The 23,023-nt window shown below is 40.5% G+C and overlaps 1 protein-coding gene across 1 annotated transcript; it reads right to left on the bottom strand.

Annotated features, from left to right (window-relative positions):
- Positions 1-21,482: 21,482 nt before the first annotated feature.
- Positions 21,483-22,445, bottom strand: LOC147735049 (olfactory receptor 5AP2-like). Its single transcript, XM_086952577.1, has one exon. The coding sequence runs from the start codon at positions 22,443-22,445 to the stop codon at positions 21,483-21,485; it is 963 nt and encodes a 320-aa protein (XP_086808703.1).
- Between the last annotated feature and the right edge of the window lie 578 nt (positions 22,446-23,023).

Below are 23,023 nucleotides of genomic sequence, written 5' to 3'. Positions count from 1 at the left end.
GTGTATACCTTACAAAGCATAACGAAAGGGGGTTGTGAGCCCCAAGGTGTTACCAAATGCATGGTTGAGAATGTCAAAACAATAAATTTGGTCTCTTGGAACATAGCGGGTCTCCTAAAAAACTGGATAGCCCAGAATGGAATCAATTCATTGAGAGATTTGAGATCTGCTTGTTCCAAGAGACATGGAGTTTGATCCCTCTTTATAAAAATGGCTATGCCACACATTTTATCCCGGCAACCACTGTAGGGAGAGCCCGCCCATCAGGCGGTCTCCATATATGGATCACTGTGGCACTAAATTGGACTGTCTCAGTGCATAAGTTGCCAACAGATGATATACTACACATTTCACTTAAAGGTCCACACATCGCAACAACTATAGAGCTGTTTTGTGTATATGCTAGAGGCACACCGGGTGGCCAATTTTCTCCTACGATAGAACTACTTGATTCAGCACTAGCAGATCTTCCTCCATTGTCTAAAATTATTGTAGGTGGAGACTTAAATTGAACTTTTGAACCCTTAGCTGAAGAAGATTTAGTGGGATCCAGTGCAGAGGATTTAAAACAGTCTTTTCCCCTATTAAATCTGGAACCCATTAAGAAATGGTCCCCAAGAGCGATACAACTAAACGCTTTAACATTAGAACACAATTTACGTGCCCTAAATGGGAGGACTCTTTCTGACGCAAAGGGGGCAATGACGTATAACAGACTTAGTTGTCCATCGCGCATTGATTATATCCTACTGGACATCAGATCTTGGGGAATACTAGTGGACATGGAGGTTATACAATTTCAAGATAGCGATCATAACCCACTCTGTATGAAAATCAAAGGGGGGGAATGAGGGTAGAGCGATAAATGGCCCACTAATGATCACCAAAGACGTAACCCCTACGCACTGTAACCTAAAGCTAAAATGGAACAGAGTTATGTGTCAAGAGGATAAATTGACTAGCATCAAAGAGTTTGTACAATTGGAATCCAGAGTACTGGCGTCCCCCACGTCTCTGCAGGCGAATGACCCAAGTTTTAACCAAGCTGATTCCTACAAAAACTTAATAGAGAAGATTGGTGCCTTTTTCACCATGAGAGTGACCAGAGGGCACATAAAGAACAAACTACACAACAAGGGAACCCCCTGGTACACAGCAGGTTGTAGGGCAAAGAGGAAGGCCATTTCGTCCGCCATAAGGAGAAAAGATCCAATGGCAGTGAACCTAGCTCGCAAGGACTATCACATCAGTATTAAACTGGCCAAAAGAGAGTGGGAGGAAGAGCACTGGCAGCAACTTAAAAAAGCTGCCAGCTTGAAAGATTCGACCACTTTTTGGAACCTGATAAACAAATTTGAGAGAAGGGGTGTAGAGCACATATCTAACCACATTACTGAAGATGAATGGTACACCCATTTTGCAAAAGTGTACTGTGACCCAGCAAACTTGGGGCAACACATAGTACCACCAATTACTATTATATCACAGATCCATAGTGATGCCGAACCCTTCTACCACAGGGAAGTACAAGATGCCATTGGAAATGTATCCCCTGGCAAAAAACAGCAGGCCCGGATGGGCTTCCTGGCGACTTACTATTATATGCACCCGAATTATGGTCGGGCTTCATCACCCTACTAAAGAACTTATTTCTTCAGGGACATCCTGTCCCTGAGTCATGGAAGGGTGCTGAGGTAGTGACCATATACAAGAAAGTGGTGTATAAATGAGGGGGTTTACCCAAACATAGTCACTGGGACCTGGGTTCTAAAGGTACTAGGAGGAGAGGGTCCAAGTGTGAGAGTGGTATAATATACACAAATCAAAAATTATTCTACACAAACACTGAATGGATCCACACTGTTTAATTCACAATGGGATAAGGTATACTGAATATACAAAACAAATTATCAAAAGTTGTAGGCAGTTGTACAGTGCCCCAGGGAGGGAGAGGGGAAGGGAAGTGGTGATCAAGTGAGGATATGGAGATGGAAGGAATAGGTGACAGTAAAATCAGTCAATTGGCAAAACTATATTGACAAATTAAATACAAGACAAAAGGACCAAAAGTTCGGCGTTTGAATCAAAACGGCATACTTCACATAATACAATCAATGTTATAATGGTGGCGTGAAGTTGACACTGAAATAGGTTGTTGTTGACGTTTCAACCCTCAGAAATGTGCGCAGGGGTTAGTCGTGCCCTTGCTGTGGGGTCTTCTTCAGGACCAAAAAGAGGGGCAGGCAACCTAATTAGAGTGTATAAAGGGAAAAATTATTATTCAAGGAGGTGGGACAAGTATCGTTGTTCCCTAGGTAAAGACAATATATGCACACAATGGTCAATTGGAGAATTATCGCTCTTAATATGCATCAATTGCTCCACAGGCGTGGACACAAATAGTGTGGCAAAATAGTACAATTAAAAAATAGATTCAAACCATGATGGCGCGTTTGACTAAATTACGTTGACTAGAGCGTTAGGGTCAGAGAACGGATGTATGATGTTAGAACGCATACATTTACAACGCGTACCTTTACAACGCGTTCGTAACAACGAAATTTGTTACCGCGCATTGCGCTGGGGGGGGCGCAAAATTGAACAATTTAATTTACTATTCCAACACCAGTCCCCGTGGATAGTAGGGAAGGTGTTGGGATAGTAAATTAAATCATTTACTATCCTTGTGCGCCCCCCAGTGCAATGCGTGGTAACAACTTTCGTTGTTACGACCGCGTTGTAAAGGTATTCCGTTGTAATGCTTGCGTTCTAAACGCTGCATACCGAGAGAACTGGCACGTGGGGGTCACCTTCTAGAACAAGACATAAAGTAGTAAGTCAAGGGTACCTTAATTTTTGTTATTTAGTTTTTTAGAGTGGCACAGGGTCAAGTAATGACATCACGTAGGGTCCTTTCATATAGTGCGTGTCTGCAACGAAACACGTAAAATGAGTAAAACAAGGACCATGTGCAATGTGATTGTCGCATAGGCTTGAAGTAAAACAGGCTTACCCGATGGGTGAATTCTCAGAGGCACGAGTTTTAAAGGATGCTATGGTGTCGGTCGAGCAATTAAGTCTGAAAATAAACGGGCGAACTAATCACTGTGGGATAATAGTACAATTGAAAAAATTGAGAAAACTGAAGAAATGGCCCAACTTCACATAATTACAAGTAGCCAAGGGCTTACCATCGGTATTGCGGTAATGGGACTTTAATCCGCGGGTGGTGAGACTCCGTGGTATCTGTTAAGGAGAAGTGCGGGGAATAGTTATAGGCGCCTGTGAGTAAAAATGGGGCTGCACTCTAGAGGGGTAAAGAAGTCAGGGGACTACTCACTTGCGCCAAATGAATCGGGACTGGAAACGCCACTGGAGCTCGCAGTGGCGAGCCTGGTTTCCTGATAGTAAAATCACCTAGGTGACCGTACCACGTGACGCTCGATGGGCGTATGGAACTAGAGAAAAGACTACGGTAGTTCTCTACTACTTTTACAAATACTCAAATGACTCGTATGCATCCAGGACTATTCTACAGTCTAGAATGAATGTTAGTAAAAAATATATTCAAAAGACAATGGATATTATTGAAACCCAGGTAGAAACGGGCATGGTGTGAGTAAAGAATTTACTTGATGCACACCATAGTGTGAGTGCACATTGTGATGCAGATCATAGGTAAAAGCCATGTAAGAGTGGTATATATCGTGAATAAGTCAATATAGGGTACAGCATAATCGGGACAATACATTGTCAGTATTGCGATGTAGATCATAGGTAAAAGACATGTAAGAGTGGTATATATCGTGAACAAGTCAATATAGGGTACAGCATAATCGGGACAATACATTGTCAGTATCTAGCACCATCATATTATACATGATGTACATAAAGACAAAATGTATAGCGTACCTCCCGAACATGGGGGTAAAAGCCATATCACTAGTTATGACACAGTTGTAGTTGCATGGCGTACCTCTCATATGAGGGTTAAGGCCAGTTTGGTTAATGCTGATAGATGTATGAAACCAAAGTGTTATCTGATATGGCATATTGCTCCCAAACGGGTAAGACCAATCAAAATGCAGTATACATTGCGTATTGGGTACTAGAGAGTCTCAAGGTAATGTAGCAAGTTGTGAAAAGGAACTATCATTCTCATTAAGGCCTGTGTCGATGGAATCAAAGAAGTACATTCACTTAAGTTTGCGTGTGTTAAGGATACTTGAGATGTTGCCCCCACCGGGTCCCAGGACAGCTTTTTCAATTACCACCCATCTAAGGCTATCTGGGGGGTGTGATGCCAACTTGAAGTGGTCCACTAAGGGTGCGCCCTGTACCTCACATCTGATCCTGCTCATGTGCTGTAGAATCCTTACTTTGGCTTTTTGTTGAGTTTGCCCAATATAGATCTTCTGGCACGGGCAAATTATAGCATAGATAATGTTGATGGAATTACAGTTGCTGTGTGTCTTTAGCTTGATTTTGTGATGACGGTGTTGGAATTCCTTAGTCTGGATTGCAGAGTCACAAGCTATGCACTGGCCACATTTGAAATGGCCAACAACTGGTGGCAGATCCCACAATGAAGTGATAGTGGGCTGATCAGGTGCCGGTAGTAGTGATCGTACAACGTAGTTCTTGATGCTCTTGGCTTTTTTGAAAGCATGTAGGGGTGTGTCGGGCTGGTTGACATAGTCCGATATCAATTGCCAGTGATGGTTGATGATGCGTTTAATCTTGTTACTCTTAGTATTGCAGGTGGTTACGCAGACGATCCGTTTCTCTTGTTGGTTATTTTTGTCTTTGGGCGAAAGTAATTCCTCTCTGGGGTAAAACCAGGCACGTTTGCGTGCTTTCTTTACCAGGCGTCTTGGATAACCTCGTTGTTGTAGTCGGTTGGCAAGATCATCTGATTCAGTAAAGTAATGTTCTTTGTTGGAGCAATTCCTCCGGATTCGTAGGAATTGCCCAAAGGGCAAGTTGTCACGGAGGGCTCGTGGATGGTGACTGTTGTATTTTAACAACGAGTTTCTTTCAGCGGGTTTTCGATACAGTTTGGTAAGTAGTGTTCCTGATTGCTGATAAATGGTAATGTCCAAGAAATTGATGATTTGATTATCAGATTGGATCGTGAATTTCAAATGTGCGGATTGTTGGTTCAGCCATGTAAAGAAGGAGGATAATTCATCCTGGTTACCATTCCAAATCAGAAGAATATCATCAATGAAACGCATCCAGAGACCAACTTGGTCTCTTGAATGGGTTAACTCGATTTAGGACAGTATCTTCCTCGAAGGCCGCCATGTACAGAATGGCCACATCCGGAGCAAATGGAGCCCCCATAGATACCCCGGATGTCTGGAGATAGAATTTGTTGTTGAATAGGAAGACATTTTTGGTCATGGCTATTCTTAACAGGGCCACAATGAATTCAGACGGAACTTGTACTGGGGCAGGGCGTCGTTGGAGACATCGTGTTATCACCGTGAGAGCTTCTTGTTGGGGAATGCAGGTATACAGTGATACCACATCACATGTGGCTAATCTTTGGTGATGAGGGTCAAAGGATACATTCTCAATAATGTTGATTGTATGCATGGTATCCCGTAGATAGGATAGAGTGGATTCAGCCAGGGGCTTCAGGAAAAAATCAATATATTTACCCAGTGGCTCGAGGATGAAGCCACATCCAGACACAATTGGGCGTCCGGGAGGGTTGACCATACTTTTGTGGTTTTTAGGTATGGTGTAAATCGTAGCCAAACGAGGGTGTTTTTGATTAAGGAATTGGAATTCATTCTCAGATAGGAAGCCTTGGTCGGGGCCAGCTTGTGTTAACTCCAAGATTTCCAGGGCAATGGCTTTGAAAGGATCAGACCTCAGTAGTTGATAACTGGTGTCGACATTCAATTGGCGGAGGATTTCATATTCGTAGGCGGCTGCTTCTTGGACAACAATTGCCCCGCCCTTATCCGTGGGCTTAATCACAACTTTGGTGTTCTGGGCTAGTGACTGTAGTGTTGCCTTCTCCGTTTTGCTGGTGTTGTACCTGATGTAAGATTTATCATGTAGGAGTTCTTGCACATCTCTCCATACCACCGCTTCGTAGGCTAAACCTTTGTGTGACATAGTATTAGCATACGAGAGAAAAGTCGAAGGTGTTCCTAACCCCGTTACTGATGGATTGGGTTGTGGTTCAGAATTGCGGAAAAAGTACTTAAGTCGGATCTTGCGGAAGAACTTAAAGAGTTCGATGCGCACAATAAAATTGTCGGGTTTGTGCGTAGGCACATAGGATAGCCCTTTACTCAATACTTTTAGTTCATCATTATTTAGTGATTGTTTGGATATATTCACAATAGGATTGAGGGCCTCTGTTGTGTCTACCAACGGTAAGTTTTGTTGCGGGTTAGCCTCTCGCCATGTTGTTCGGGTTGAAAGTGTACTTGTTTCGGGGGTTGACCGCATCCTCCATCCCAGTTGTTCGGGTTCTGTTGGGGGCCGCGTTGTTGGCCTCTTGGCCAGTTGGTGCCTCTGCCACGAGGAGGTCTCCATGATCCTTGACGCTGACCTAAAAAAGGATTGTATAGGTGTTGTTGGTAACCGTAGTCAGAATAATTGTAAAGATTACTGGGGCCAGCTTGTTCTTGTTCACCTTCAGAACTGTAAGATGAATCCGAGAAAGTTTAGAAATTTCATCTGCCTTGGTAGGATCCACGTCCTCTATTGGTGAATCGACTCTGGTTATCCTGGCGGAAATAATCCTCCTGCAGGTATGGATATGTCTTTTTCTTATCATACAAACGTATGTCACGGGCCAGTTTTTCCAATTTGCGATTCTGGGTAGTTAGGTCCTTAAGCGACGCCTCCAAGTTGCTTAATGTTTCTTTTGCGCTCGCAAAGTTGGCGTCGGCAGCTATCTCAGCTTTAAGTGCCTTAATTTCCGCAGTAATCAGCTGGACTTGTTCAGCGGCGGTTTCTACACCTAGAACAATCCAATGACGGGAGCAGTTATTGGAAATATGACTAAATCCTTCTTTAAATTTGGGAACTTCAATGAAGATGGCTGGTTCTGTCTTAATTTGTAATCCCACAGGGATGATGTTCTCCTTGAGATACCTTGTTAGAAGATGGCCATGCCACCGGGTCCGGACCAGTTTCTTCTCCAATCGCTCCAGACATGAGATCTTATCTTTCAAGGTAAAATCGATGGATGGAATATTAGTGGAAAAGAAGATGTTGTCAGGATTTTCCAAAAGTTTATCTATGTAGTCCTCAGAGTATGAAAGAAGTTCTCTTTCTACCATTGTGTGCTGGAAGTAATTGAATTGAACAGGACAGTGAAACCTCGCAGACCAGCGTCTGCTCGAAGTAGTGTATAAATGAGGGGGTTTACCCAAACATAGTCACTGGGACCTGGGTTCTAAAGGTACTAGGAGGAGAGGGTCCCAGTGTGAGAGTGGAACAATATACACAAATCAAAAATTATTCTACACACCTCCTTGAATAATAATTTTTCCCCTTATACACTCTAATTAGGTTGCCTGCCCCCCTTTTTTGGTCCTGAAGAAGACACCACAGCAAGGGCACAACTAACCTCTGCGCACATTTCTGAGGGTCGAAACGTCGACAACAACCTATTTCAGTGTCAACTTCACTCCACCATTATAACATTGATTGTATTATGTGAAATATGCCCTTTTGATTCAAACGCCGAACTTTTGGTCCTTTTGTCTTGTATTTAATTTGTCAATATAGTTTTGGCCATTGACTGATTTTACTGTCACCTATTCCTTCCATCTCCACATCCTCACTTGATCACCACTTCCCTTCCCCTCTCCCTCCCTGGGGCACTGTACAACCGCCTACAACATTTGATAATTTGTTTTGTATATTCAGTATACCTTATCCCATTGTGAATCAAACAGTGTGGATCCATTCAGTGCTTGTGTAGAATAATTTTTGATTTGTGTATATTATACCACTCTCGCACTGGGACCCTCTCCTCCTAGTACATACACAAGAAAGGCAATAGGGAGGAGCCTGCCAACTACAGACCAATTAGTCTCATTGACACCATTCAGAAAGTAGTTGGCAGGGTCATCATTACCAGAATAGGGTCCTGGATAGAGGAAGGCAGTATACTCACCCATTTTCAGGCAGGTTTTAGACGAAACGTAATAACAACAGATCAGGTCTTCAGGTTGTATGCTATCTACTGGAAAACGGTTTGTGTGGCAAAGGGTAGTCTATATCTGGCCTTCATAGACTTAAAAATGGCATTCGATCTGGTCCCCTGAGACAAACTCTGGAAGGTGCTGCTGGATATGGGGTTCCGAGTTATCTCTTGGAGTTGATAGTAAGGCTCCACCGGGGAAATTACGCCAGAATTAGGTGGGGGGCCCAAGGACAACTAACTGGGAGGGTGCCTGTACAGAGGGGAGTCCGCCAGGGATGTGCGATGGCCCTGACATTGTTCTCCCTCTTTATCAATGGGGTGGTAGACCATTCGGGGGAGGACTCTGCAGATGCCCCTGCCCTGGCGGGTGAGAAAACACCTACTCTCCTTTTTGTAGACAACACCCTCTTATTGTCCAAAACCCCCTCGGGGCTCTAGAAGCTACTAGACAGATTCAGTGTATTTTGTGCCGAGATGGGACTTACTGTAAACACAGCCAAAACCAAATTGATGGTGTTGTCCGGAGGGAAAAAAGCCAGGAGAATAAGTGTAACGCTGAATGGGTCCTCACTAGAGGTGGTGGAGGAGTTTGACTATTTGGGTGTTAGGAATAACAACAGAATGAAATGGGACTCCCATGTGGCCAAAATGCTCTTAAATCTTAAAAGAGCTGCTGGAGCAATCCTGAGAAATCAGCGCTTGTCTACCAGCAGACCAGTAGCCCCTGCCCTGGCAGTCTACGATGGCAAGGCTTTGGCCTCTGCTATCTATGGCTCGGAGCTGTGGGGATGTGAAAACACCACGAACCTGGCAAGAGTGGAGAATAAGTTTATGAGGGAAATGGTTGCCCTTCTGCCCTCTACTCCTCCTAAACCACTTTTTATAGACTTGGGAAAACACTCTATTTCAGACGTAGTGCACCTCCGTCCCTTGCTGTTCTGTGTGCGCCTGAGAAGGACGCCAGAACTGGCAAACTATGCCTTAGTGTTGGATGAGTTGATTATCTTGAATAGTTCAAATAAGATCCACTGGCTAAACAAACTAAAGCAGTTAGTTTTGAATTTAGGTTTGGGAGAATTCTGGATCTCCCAATCCCCTCCCCATGAGCAAATTATTTAGAAAAATCTACTGGGATTTGGTTCAGGCGGAGGAATCAAAAAGCACAAAATGGGGGTCTCTAACTACAACATTTTTGGAACACAAACCCACCAAGAAGTTTGAAGCCTTCCTAGATTTCATCCAAATCCAAAGAGATAGGTCACTCTTCATGAAAATGAGATACGGAGTACTTCCTCTGAACAAATTCATTAAGGGATGGAAAGGATTGAGGACTCATCCCCATACCTGCTCTAGTTGCCCATGTATGTGCGAATCTTTACCCCACTTTTTGTTCGCTTGTATAGCATATAAAAAACAAAGAGCAAGATGGTTAAAACCTGTATGTAGAGAGTTGGGAGTAAGAGATTTTAGGTTTGCTCTGCGTATTCTCTCATCAGACACTACATCTCTGTTTGTCGTATGTGGGATTGCTAAGTATTTATCAAATGGTAAACAGACATAATATTGATTCCAAAATATAGACTGGACATAATATCGATGAAAAAATATAGACTAGACAAAATATCGACCAGACATAATATAGACTACAAAAATATCGAGTTATATCGATATTAATAGCCAAAATATCGAATCAAAAATATAGACTAGACATAATATCGACTAGATAGAATATAGACAAAAAAAAATCAAAAATAAGGCAAGTGTTTACTAATTTGTAATAATTGTGTAATATAAATCTGTAGCGGGTAGTGGGTTTATAGGGGAATAGGGTGGGAAGTAATTTAAATATAATTAATTAATTAATTATGTAAATTAATAATAATTGTAAATTAATTAATAATTGGTAATTAAATAAAATATAATTGGTAATTAATAATAATTGATAAATAATTAATTTATAGTAAATTAGTTTCAGTAGCGGGTAGTGGGTTTATAGGGGAATAGGGTGGGAAGTAATTTAAATATAATTAATTAATTAATTATGAAATTAATAATAATTGTAAATAAATTAATAATTGTCCATTAAATAAAAATTAATTGGTAAATAAAAGTTATTGGTATAGGAAAATAAATATACTTGGTACTAATATTACTATAAATTATAATTATTTATGAAGTTTTTCATTTTTATACTGTTGCACTCACTGGAGTGGGAATGGTAATTTTTACCCCTACGCTATCCAACGCTTTCCCTACTGTTGCACCCACTGGAGTGGGAATAGTAATCTTTACCCCTACGCTATCCAGCGCTTTCCCTACTGTTGCACCCACTAGAGTGGGAATAGTAATTTTTACCCCTACGCTATCCAACGCTTTCCCTACTGTTGCACCCACTGGAGTGGGAATAGTAATTTTAACCCCTACGCTATCCAACGCTTTCCCTACTGTAGCACCCACTGGAGTGGGAATAGTAATTTTAACCCCTACGCTATCCAACGCTTTCCCTACTGTTGCACCCACTGGAGTGGGAATAGTAATCTTTACCCCTACGCTATCCAGCGCTTTCCCTACTGTTGCACCCACTGGAGTGGGAATAGTAATTTTTACCCCTACGCTATCCAGGGCTTTCCCTACTGTTGCATCCACTGGAGTGGGAATAGTAATTTTTACCCCAATGCTGTCCAACGCTTTCCCTACTGCAGCACACACTGGAGTGGGAATAGTAATTTTAACCCGTACGCTATCCAACGCTTTCCCTACTGTTGCACCCACTGGAGTGGGAATAGTAATTTTTACCCCTACACTATCCAACCCTTTCCCTACAGTTGCACCCACTGGAGTGGGAATAGTAATTTTAACCCCTACGCTATCCAACGCTTTCCCTACCGTAGCACCCACTGGAGTGGGAATAGTAATCTTTACCCCTACGCTATCCAGCGCATTCCCTACTGTTGCACCCACTGGAGTGGGAATAGTAATTTTTACCCCTACGCTATCCAACGCTTTCCCTACTGTTGCACCCACTGGAGTGGGAATAGTAAATTTTACCCCTACGCTATCCAACGCTTTTGCTACTGTTGAATTCACTGGAGTTGTTACAATAAATTTTACCCATTTTGCTATGCTACAGTAAAAATATTATATATGTTTAATTCATAATATGTTTATAAATATATATATATATATATGTATTATTTTTTTAATGTATAATCATTATTTAGTAATAGAACATTTATTTAATAATTTTAAGTAAGTTTATATTACATATATTTATTAGTACATTAGTTTTAACTTAATTTAAAGACATTTAAAAAAACGATATTTTGACAGTCTATATTTTTGTAACTCGATATTTTAGAGTCGATATTTTAGTACTTACCTGTTTGAAGATAGCCAGTCGATATTTTGTCCATCGATATTTTATCCACGATATTTTTGCATCTCGATATTTATGTTGTCGATATAATTTCAGTGATCCTTATCAAATGCATGGTTCATTCGAACAAGGCTGTTAAAATCTATTGAAGGCTAGACTGTGGCAATCAACTTGTCACTTAAACCCACTACTGCATATGACCTATGACTGTTTTTATATATAACTAAGTGTTTTATATTTACATATCCTTTTATCTTTTTAAAATTATGAAATGAATTGAATATGATATTTTAGATAGGTGTGTTTTATGTTCGAAATGTTTGTACTTTTATGATATGTATATATCGAATAAAGTATTACAACAACAATTGCTTCATTTCATACATTCCGTGCAAAAATCTCTTCATTGTATTTACGTAAACAACTGTTTCTTGATGGTGGCAAATGAACCATTCACCTTGTGAAAAGGTTTGAAAGCATTACCGTCAAGCAGACCACACGCTAATAACATCGATCTGACAGAGAGTGGAAGAGTTGGATTTCTCTAAATTGTTGTTGTGTAGACATCTCAAAAGTGTTTTAAAATACTATGACAGTTGCTAACCAGGACCTTATGCGGTATCTTTGAGGTAAATGTGTGTGTTTCATCCATATATACTGTGTACGGCACTTAGAAATATCTACAAATGTGATGGGCAATGATATGGATTCAAGAAGAGGTTTCAACTACTTGCCTAATACATTACTAATGTTGAAAATAAGAAAGGGCCCATCATCCTCATATAAGTGAATGTTGTAACATATTTAGTGTCTGTCCAGGTATTTGGACCTTAGCGTGGTGGAAAATATACCCTGCCAAATCTTGACAGATATCTTGGTGTCATATTACATATTGACATAGGATATTATTTATGCCCTTGTAATATGGTACATTTGGTGCACAATAACCCATTTGAAAACTCTAAAAAGAACAGAGAAATCAAAGGGTAAAGCCTGCTGAAGTAGGAGATAGGAAGGTATACATGGAGAGCCCTAAATAGAGTTAGCACTCTTGGTAATATAATCATCTTAGCTAAAAAGAATAATTATGCCACCATTAATGGAAGGTTCCCTCCCTTTTTCAGTAAATAAGGGGCCGATGTAGTAGGAAAACTTAACAAAAGCTAGTTCAAATTGTACATTTCTTGCAAATGGATTGTTTGCCAAGCAACTTCTGTACTTCTGTTTGTCATATCATAAACCAGCGAACACAAGGTGCAGAAGTGTGGCTCACTGGTTAGAGGAGGCAGACCTGGAAGCAGATGTCAGCCCGGGACCAGGGTTCAATTCCTGGCTTGGCAGGGTCATGAGTCCTAAAAATGTCCATGGACTTGACAATTCTCGCTCCGGTGCCCACTCCATTCACTGGTTCACACTCTGCGACTCTGGGCAATAGCTTGCTTAATCTCCACAATGGCCCCTCGCGGCGGGATGCCTGGCTTTCACCTTGCGGATACCCTGCCGGGGTTATCTCACAGGGGAATACCAGGATGGGTTCCCTAAGCAAGCGCTTAGAAACCGCTCGGTGATTTGCGCTATATAAATTCCTGTACATGTACATTTAAAAGGGGTTGTAGAATGATCTGTTTAATGAATATTAGTTCTGGAGGTCACAATTTGTAAATTTATGATACCCTTTAATTGGCTAAAAGCATAGGTATGGTGATCTGCAAGGGACAGCAGGCAACCATCCCTGTGTTTGTATTCACAATTTATTTATATTTTAAAGCAGTCTGAGGTCCTTAAAGAACAATAAATGCTTTAAAGAATAGAAGCTTTAAATTTGGGAAAAATGTGGAGTACACCACCAGAACAATTCCTCAAGGAGGCAATATGCCCTTTGTGAACAAGTTAAACTCTCCTTTGAGCTGTTGGTAACTGTGCAATGGCCTGCGGTGAAAATTGCAATCATATCCCATTCATATAGTGTTGCTTAAATAGGAATTTACCTTGAAAAACACAAAAGAAAAGAGGTGTTTGGCAACACAGAAACAGCTGGTTTAATTAAACGCTCCGGTCGGGAGTACAGCTACAGAAGTAAGTACAATCAATCTGAGCAAGGATTTATACATTTATTTGGGTAACATAAAATGCTTCCATCGATACTTCTTTGGTAAAGAATATGGGCCTTGTCTTTAGAGGCATACCTAAGGCCCTAATAGCCAATGCAGGTGGTCCTCGAACATGTTTCGACACATTGGGGGCCATTGGGTAACATTTTCAGATATCTGGCATGAAAGGCATGTGATCACTGCGTGTACTGTGTGTGCTGTGTCCTGATTGCCTATGTATTCTTAACTTCATGTGTCATCTGACTTTGTGGTGTTTTTGGAAATGTATGCACCCCTCCGTCAATGTGTGCTTTATAGCGGGCAATCTCCCTGGACCATTGTGCGCTTATCTGTGGGATTGATCTGAGTTTTTTGCACATTTGTTTGCCAGCTATGTGCCACCGTACCTGTGACCTGTCAGTAACTTCAGTTCTAGGTCTCTGAGCCTGCCTGACCACATATTTCTGAGTTGGGTTTGATGGAGAGTTCCTCACAGGTGAATTTGATAATAGAGATGCAATTTTGTTCTTCTATATGAATGTATCATTATTATCATTGTCATTACATTTTTTAATATTAACATTATGCATAGATGCACATCCAAATGTAATCTGGAAGGAACTCCCCTTTTATGCTCCTTTGAAATTGCACATTTGTTATGGGCATGCAATACCAATTTTATGAGTTGGAAAAGCTGTTTTCACTTGGAAAATGGGTTTTATAAGTAAATAAAAAAAGGCCTTTTACAGTCACAAACTCAGTGATTTTGTGAACCACAGAGTTTGCAACCTGAAAATCCCTTTGACATCTGGCACTTAATGTAGTCCTGAAGCATGAGATTGAATAGCTCATAAAGATTATTCTTAAGTAATCTTGTTTCCAACTTTCCTACCCCTAGTGGTAAGCTGACACTCTAGAAGACTTTGGTCTCTTCTGTATAGAGATGTTATCCCAACTCCATGTCAAATTGAGATTCTAACTGTTCCATTGCTACTAAAGTGTCATATTTACTAGGTGAGTAGATTACAATGTAATTGACATAAAAGGAGCATATATACATGATGCTCATCAATTAAGAGCAATAATTGTGTGCTACATGCAAAGCAAAATGTATTGGAGAGAGCGAGGATCCTTGTCTGATTCTCTTGTGTCCTCTGAAAAGTCCTAGCACCTGTCTCCTTACCATAAGCCTTGGGTGAGAATATAGTTGTTTGCAGGTTCCTGAGGAAGGTAAATCCTTTGCAGGGTTTTCCTCAACAAGGGCCACTATTTTCAACCAAATGCTTCCTCTGCATCTAGTAAAATGAGAGCAATCGCTTGCTCTGTTTTTTCTTCTCAGGCAACAACAGAAACTGCAAAGTTAGTATAAATAGTTTTGTTCCTACTAGGAATTAACCCATGTTGGTTTGTTGATCTGAGCCTAGATCTGAGCATGTAGAGTCCCACTTCTACAATACTAGCTTTATTCCCGACAATCATAAACCTGTGTTGTGATCAGTATATGCTCTGGTAGAATTCCTTTCAATTTAAAGCAATTTTCAGCCGTATTTATATCAGCTGTCAGTTCCAGTCCTCAATGTCATAATAGTCAGATGACACAAATCAAACAAGTGGTGGTGTTTGGTTGACAGCCATTCTCCCAAAGGTGAGGAGACATTACCAGAGGTCTGTATCTCCTGAAGCACCTAGAAGTTTGCTGTCTGCTCTGAGAGGGAAAGGGCCAGTCAATAGTTCAGAAGAAGAGATTTACGAGGAAGGAGTGAGGTATAGACTATTGTCGGTGTCAGCAGGGCACCCTGCAAAGAGTACTGCTGGATCATGATCTGTTGGACCCAAGCATTAGAGTGAACTCAATCTCTCCGTAATGGTTCCTGGTGGGAGCCATAACTCTATGACAGCAACTTCTGAGCCTCTTTTGGGGCTGTGATTGGATGTTTAAGATTGGCGGGTGCCTGTAGACAACTGCCCATGCTGATATCAGTCTGTGCATGGTGTCCTTTGTTCTGAGAGTTTTATCCCAGTTTTCTTAAAGTATCATCTGTGACATCCTCCTATTACCTACAGTTAGAAATAATAGTAAAAAGGGGGAGTACTAGATAGTGGGTTACAGCAACCATTTTACATATTCATTTTGCACATTGACCTTTGATGCAGGGATAGCAATATTAGTGGATGTTGCAGTCATCATGGTGATAACATTGTTTCTAGTTGGACCCCACTGAGTTACAGCCTCTCTTACTTTACTATCCCAAGATAGCATCATTTTCGGCTGCTCTTTATCATGATAGGCACTGGGCATTCTTTTCATCCAACCGCTTTGACCTTTATTATTTTTCCCAAGTTAACTTCTCTTTTTTCAACATTGCCTGGTTTGGTGTTTCCCCTTTCAGCTATTTTTCTGGTTTATCTGCCTTGCCTTAGAGCTACCATCTCTTTGGCTGTAACCACTCGTTTTCGTATGGCTATATAGTTTTCAAGGAATCTCAATTGCCAGCTCCATAACCTTGCATATCTCTCTGCTGATACTACCAATAAGGTGCTCTGCGAGCTCTAGATATATTTTACTTTCAAGTGGCTCATTACAAGACTGGTTGGGGCTCTTGTTCTTTCTTATACTCGGATCCATCCCCTTGAGTGATTCTGTGATTCTGTGGCTGCACCAGCACTGGTGTCCCTCATCCCCTGAAATTGCTTGTCTTGGATACACTGCAGCATCACAGCCTCTGCATATCTTGTCATGGGTTCTGCGTTCCATCTGCTCATAATCTTCCACCAACCCATCCACTTTTGACTAATCAACACCATCAGCAAACATGAAGTAGCCAGCTCCTGACCTCTGGCAGACCATACAGTTTGGGTTCCGCACCCAAGGCTGTCATGCATACATCCATACTAAGGTCATACAAAGGAGGTCTGGGCAGCCTACATTCTGGGAAGCTTCTTCTGGTCAGATCAATTGCCATTAATTTAAGTAGCCACAGTGAGGGTTGATTTGGCATTGCTTCGCTCTGGCATACCTCAGGTACCCCATTGAATAAAGCTTAAGCAGTTTGCTGCCTCTCTAATGTTGCAAAGGTATCCCCTACACACACACCAGAGTATTTTTTGATTTTTTGCCTTTGAATGGAACACCCTTTGAGTCACATGTCACCTGGGGACACATGACCCTAATATTTCCAGTCTGGAGGTCGGGGCTGCAGTCATAGAAGCAGATGAGCAAGTTTGAAAGAGATAGAAACTCAAGGGAATGTACACCCATGTCAGGAATTATAATAGCATCAGAGAGAAGGAAGGGTCAAGACTGAAGAAGAAAGCTTGTGATTGACTACAGTGAAGTAAAAGAGGCAGGTGGGTAGGAAAGAACATCCTGAAACTGAGACGTTTTAAGTCATGGGCAATGTGGGCTTTGGTCCAGGCCCCAAACCTTTTGGGGGTCCACTGATAGTGCCTGCTCTGTTCTGCAGAGTCTTGCCCTAATGACGTTGAACAATTCTTAACAGATTGTTTTAAATAGTTTTCCTGCAAATTATTTTTTATATGCCTGAAGTGTGAATGTCTATTACAAACATTTTTCGGAGAAATGTTGTGTTTACATTCCACCCAACAGATCAAAGAAGAGAAATGGGACAATGTCTCAGAGATTATTTGCAGTAATACTAGTGATCTATTGTTGTGTTACAATATTCAAAATACACATCACTGTCCCTGAATATTAGATGTAACACATGTAGAATACGGATGAGTGTGCCTCTGCACTGTCAGTGTCCTTGCCAAGGAGGAAAAGAAAGAGCTGAAACTGGATCATATATTCTAAGATGTTCCTAACAGAGTCCCCCTATGGAGAAGTGGGGTACCCAGGTGGTATTTGTAGAAATATACAGATTAAGTACAAAAGCATAAATGAAACATCCTAACCACAATGGGTGACAGCAGGTAACTTACTTGCATCATTCTGCAGTCTCCTAAGATTTTGTGTATAAATTCTACATTCTATATTACTACGTTCCTAAAGCTAAAACATTACTAAGATATCACACACATTCCCCCAATACATCCAATGAAATACATATTACAATATCATTAATTTAAACTGTGCAGTAAAACTATTGATAAAAAGAACAACATACCAATCTACATGATTTCTGTGCAAATAGTGTGAAGAGTAGTATGATTCTCTTACTCCTTCTCAGTTCAGGATAATCAAGCTTCATACTGTCATGATGTTTCACACTTTCAGGAATTTTAAGACACATCAAGCTAGAAGGGACAATAGCTATTCTACTTACATTCCAAACCCAATTATCATTTAACTTCACTGCATTGTGAACTAACTTTATAACCTTGAATGGTGTGGAGAATTTGGAAGCTCCTCCTTTCTGAGGATGTATTACTCTCACATTGTCAACTACTTTTACCTTAGTTACAGATGTGGTATGTCTCATATAAAAATGTAGTTTCTGCTTTCTTATTTTCTCACTTTGTGCTTCATCCCACCTCCTTTTGTCAGAGAGTTTTCCCAGATTCTTGTAGTTCATCTAGCAGAGACACATTAACCTTTTGGACTTTATGGGCCCGATTTGCAGAATGAACTTAAGACTCAATCCTAAACTTACTACTATATTGGTATTCACAGAATGCACTTACTACTTTTGGTATTCACAGAATGAACTTACTACTTTTGGTATTCACAGAAGTTAGGATTTTGTCTTAAGTTTGTCTTAAGACAAACTTAAGACAAACTTAAGACAGACTTAAGACAGACTTAAGACAAAATCCTAACTTAAGTCTGTCTTAAGTCTGTCTTAAGATTGTCTTAAGACAAACTTAAGACAAATTACTAACTTCTGTGAATACCAAAAATAGTAAGTTCATTCTGTGAATACCAAAAGTAGTAAGTGCATTCTGTGAATGCCAAAAGTAGTAAGTGCATTCTGTGAATATCAAAATAGTAGTAAGTTTAGGATTGAGTCTTAAGTTCATTCTATGAATCCGGCCCTCTGTCCCTGAGTAATTTGAACAGCATTTTGGTTGTATTATAAAGAGGCATAAGTCTATACAAGTTCATCCTCTCCACAATCTCAGACTTTGAATCCCTGTTCTGAGATTATGCAATCTGGATGAACTCATACAACAACCTATTGAATATCTCTACCATACCTTTAGTCTCGGGATGATAAAGAGAACACCTTTTGTGTTTGATTTCTCATTTTGAAAAAAGAAAAACCTTCCATTTCCAGTTGTACTTTGTTGTCTGTTAAAATACATTCAGGTAACCCCTCTATAGTAAAACAGCCTTTAAGGAAATTCACTAACCTGACAAGCTTCTATATGCTCTGTGAAAACATGTGTATTGAAACTAGAAAATAGTAATGTCCAGACTTGCTTGTAACAGGTCCTGATATATCCAATGCAACTTGCTGCAAGACCCTCACTGAAGAATATCTCATAATCATTTGTTGTACCCTGGTCTTACACACTTTGGGCCTGATTCACAGAATGTAGTTAAGACTCAATCCTAAACTTACTATTATCTTGTTATTCACAAAATGCACTTACTACTTTCGGCATTCACAGAATGAATGTACTACTTTTGGTATTCACAGAAGTTAGGATGTTGTCTTAAATCTGTCTTAAGTCTGTCTTAAGTTTGTCTTAAGACAAACTTGAGACAAAATCCTAACTTCTGTGAATACCAAAAGTAGTAAGTTCATTCTGTGAATGCCAAAAGTAGTAAGTGCATTCTGTGAATACCAAAATAGTAGTACGTTGAGGATTGAGTCTTAAGTTCATTCTGCGAATCGGGCCCTTTGATTTTAGAAATTCATTGGTGACCTTGATCCCTCTACGGGATCGGTTTTCCCTTGACCTCCATGGAAGTTACAAAGATGTGTATAACTCCAGAGTAGATCATCATTAACAGTTCGTTGAAATTGATACAAAAAATGTAATGAGGATATAAAAGGGGGCAACTAAGGGATTGAAAAGAAATATAATGTACAGCATATAAACAAAAACCCTGAGAGCTAAGCCCACTGGAGGGCAGAATTCCATAACTAAGGTTTAAACAGGGATACATAACATACCATGACAACTATTAGATGAATTAGAACATTGGAATGTTGGGAGCTCCATTGCAGACAATGGAGTGCTCCCTGCTTCTACGGGCCGGTAAAGGCCCGCAGAGCAACATTCCAATGTTCTACAAAGGCTTCTCGAAGTTCGAGGGGATTTATATCCCCACGAGCTTAGAGAACCCTTTGTTTAATTTGTTAGAACATTCTGTCCTCTAGTGGCAGAATGTTCAAATAGCCTTATAACCCTTCGTAGCAGGGCTATACCGGCAATTAAAGTCCCGCTGTCTCGTTAAAGTCCCTCGCCTTGGGCTCGGGCCCTTAACGATTCAGCGGGCCTTTAATAGCAGGTATAGCCCGCTAGATATAGGTCCGTGGCATAAGGAACCAATGGGGTTCATGTCTGGGCTGAGAATACCTTAATCAGCAGTGTGCACTGATAATAGCTGTCATCAGTTATAGAGTTAATCCTCTATCTCTGATGTCTACTCAAAAGGGACTGCACTAAACCTTGAGAGAAATAATATTCTCCCTTCGTCATCCCCTTTTAATATCTAAGTCCTGGGGTGCACTGACAAAACGAAATAATTGCCGGTTTTACTTAAAAACTGAATTGGATAAAACCGATATGGAGTAGGAACCTTAAAAGAGTCCTCACCCAAATAGAAGAGTAGTAAACTCATATTACTACAAATAAAGTTGCTTTTTAAATATTAAAAAAAAAACTCCCAGAGCGAATTGAAGGAAGATGGGTTTAACTACATCTCCCATAAGGCATTATATAAGGAGGATTGTGTTTATTAATCAAATGATGGGGTGAACATGTTTTTTATTGGCTGTTTTGAATGCAACAATGATACCGTGATCAAGCTATCTGGTATAGCGAAACACGTCAGTTGTCTCCATGTACCTTTTGCCAAACGGATTAAATAAGAAGTTGTGGGAATCAAGCGACCTGTGAGTGCGTGTCATTTAATCTCTGTAAGGAGATTGCTGGAAAATATCTATATATAGATATATATTATTTTATTTAATGTACTCCAAAACGCTGTTGTGCAACTAACACCGTAGATCTCTTAAAAATAGAGTCTCACAATCATGTGAGGTTCATACACAAACTCCTTGTGGAAAAATAAAATGAAACGCCAACAGAGGACAACACTTACAATATTGTCAAATCAAACATACACAAAACCCAAACAGTATTATTGGTAAAGAATCCAAGAAAATCAGAACTCTGTTACTCAGTTCAATAGATAAACACTTCACAGAGATGTATCTCTCTTTTGCACAAAGAGTCGGGTGCTGTGTAGCTGAGTTCGGTTTTCTTTCCCTTCAACGAGACGGGCCATTACTATGGTGACATCCACAGAAAGAGAAACACAGAGAACTAATGTCACATGACTGAAGTTATCTTAAACAAAGTGGGAAGTTCCAAAGAAGCTTGTGTTCTACTAATGTAAAATGTGCACCCACAGCAAGAAATGTTACAATTTCATACACAAATCCATTTTAGATAAATATAAGAAATTCTGTAGTTACAAATGGACAAGGCTGAAAAGTTTTATTTAAACTTTTTCTTTCAGCCCTCAGTGGTGCTGTATACAATGTGCTGACATTATCAGGGCAAAACTGTACCTAACCTTATTCTATGAATTTTGGAAATTGGTTTATTAGAAGCTAATTTTGCATTTATAATGTATCTGTTTTTACTTCACATTTTGCCATAAACCAAAAACGATTGCTACAGCAAGTGTCATTCCCTAAAAGCTAGTTAAGATCAGTATTTTATAGTGGTTACATATTTTTCTATACATTTTCTGCAAAGTTTCTTTAATCTCTTGGTTTCTCAGGCTGTAGATCAGTGGGTTCAGAGCAGGAATTAAAACTGTGGAGATAACAGCCACTACTTTGTCCTGCTCTTCTGAAGAACTTGAGTTAGGTCGCAGCTCCATGAACAGGACAGTGCCATAGAAGAGGAAGACACAGATGAAGTGGGAGATGCAGGTGGAGGCGGCTCTCCATCTCTTGGCGTTGGTGCGAATCCTCAGGATTGCCATGATGATGAAGGCATAGGAGATGAGGATAATAATCAGAGAACTTAGCACAACTAAAGAAGCAAAAACAAAACGAACTAAATCATTGATGGAGATGTCTGTGCAGGACAGCTTCAGCAGCACAGGGTAATCACAAACAAAGTGGTTCATAACATCAGGACCACAAAAAGTCAAGCGATGCAAGCAACCTGCATGAATAGCAGAGTGCAGAAACCCCCCTATGTATGACCATGCAACCAGCTTCATGCAGAGACGGTCTGTCATGGTGACTGTATACAGCAGTGGGTTACATACTGCCACATAGCGGTCAAATGCCATCCCTGCCAAGAGGAAGAACTCAGTGCTGCCAATAGCAGCAAAAAAGAATACTTGAGATACACAGCCATAAAAAGAGATGGTCTTCTTTTCAGACAATAGATCAACTAGCATCTTGGGGGAGATAACTGAGGAGTACATAAGATCTAGGCATGAAAGCTGGCTGAGAAAGAAGTACATGGGTGTCTGGAGGAGAGTGTTGCAACCAACAATAACCAGAATGCAGACGTTGCCCAGCAGAGTGAAAATATAGACTGGAAGCAGTAAGAGAAATAGCAGGATTTGCAGGTCAGGGTCACTGGTGAGACCCAACATGATAAATTCAGTGACAGTGCTTCTATTCCCAGATCCCATGGCTCCAACCAGTGGCATATCTATCTAAGAAAGAAACAATAAAGAAATGATTTTGTAATTATATTACAAATTAGAGACACTTAGCGATGTCAAATATTCTACTAACAAATGATGTAGCTGACTACATCTTCCATCTATGAAAGCCATACCCACATGCTGCCCGTCAGTAGGGGCAAAAGAGGACATACAACGACTTCTTGGCTGTGAAGAGAACACACTAAAAAACACATATTAGGAAAGTAACTGAATGTTTACACTGGTGAAAACTGTGTTGTATTTTGCCAACCTCTGGTTCTCTAAGCAGTTGTTTACTGCATGTACAAGTGCCGGCACTTTGAGCAGAACCACACACACACTCTTTTTGTAACTAAATGCAGTCCAAGGTCAACAGGGGGAATGACCTTAGACCAATTAGACCTTTAGGCCTAGTGCTTTCCAGTTAGGTGTCAGCTCATACAGTAACATTCACCTTTGTTTCACTAATGCAGGAGCGCATACTATCAGCAGTATCTAATTTGTAAGAGTATAACTGCCAGGGCTCAATTTTTTATTGCAAGCCCATCGCATCACTGCTGAAT

The sequence above is a fragment of the Lissotriton vulgaris genome, chromosome 1_2 (assembly GCF_964263255.1).
Source record: "Lissotriton vulgaris chromosome 1_2, aLisVul1.2, whole genome shotgun sequence".
NCBI lineage: Eukaryota > Metazoa > Chordata > Amphibia > Caudata > Salamandridae > Lissotriton > Lissotriton vulgaris.
The sequence above is the reverse complement of the archived record's forward strand: the minus strand, read 5'-3'. Positions and strand labels throughout refer to the sequence as shown.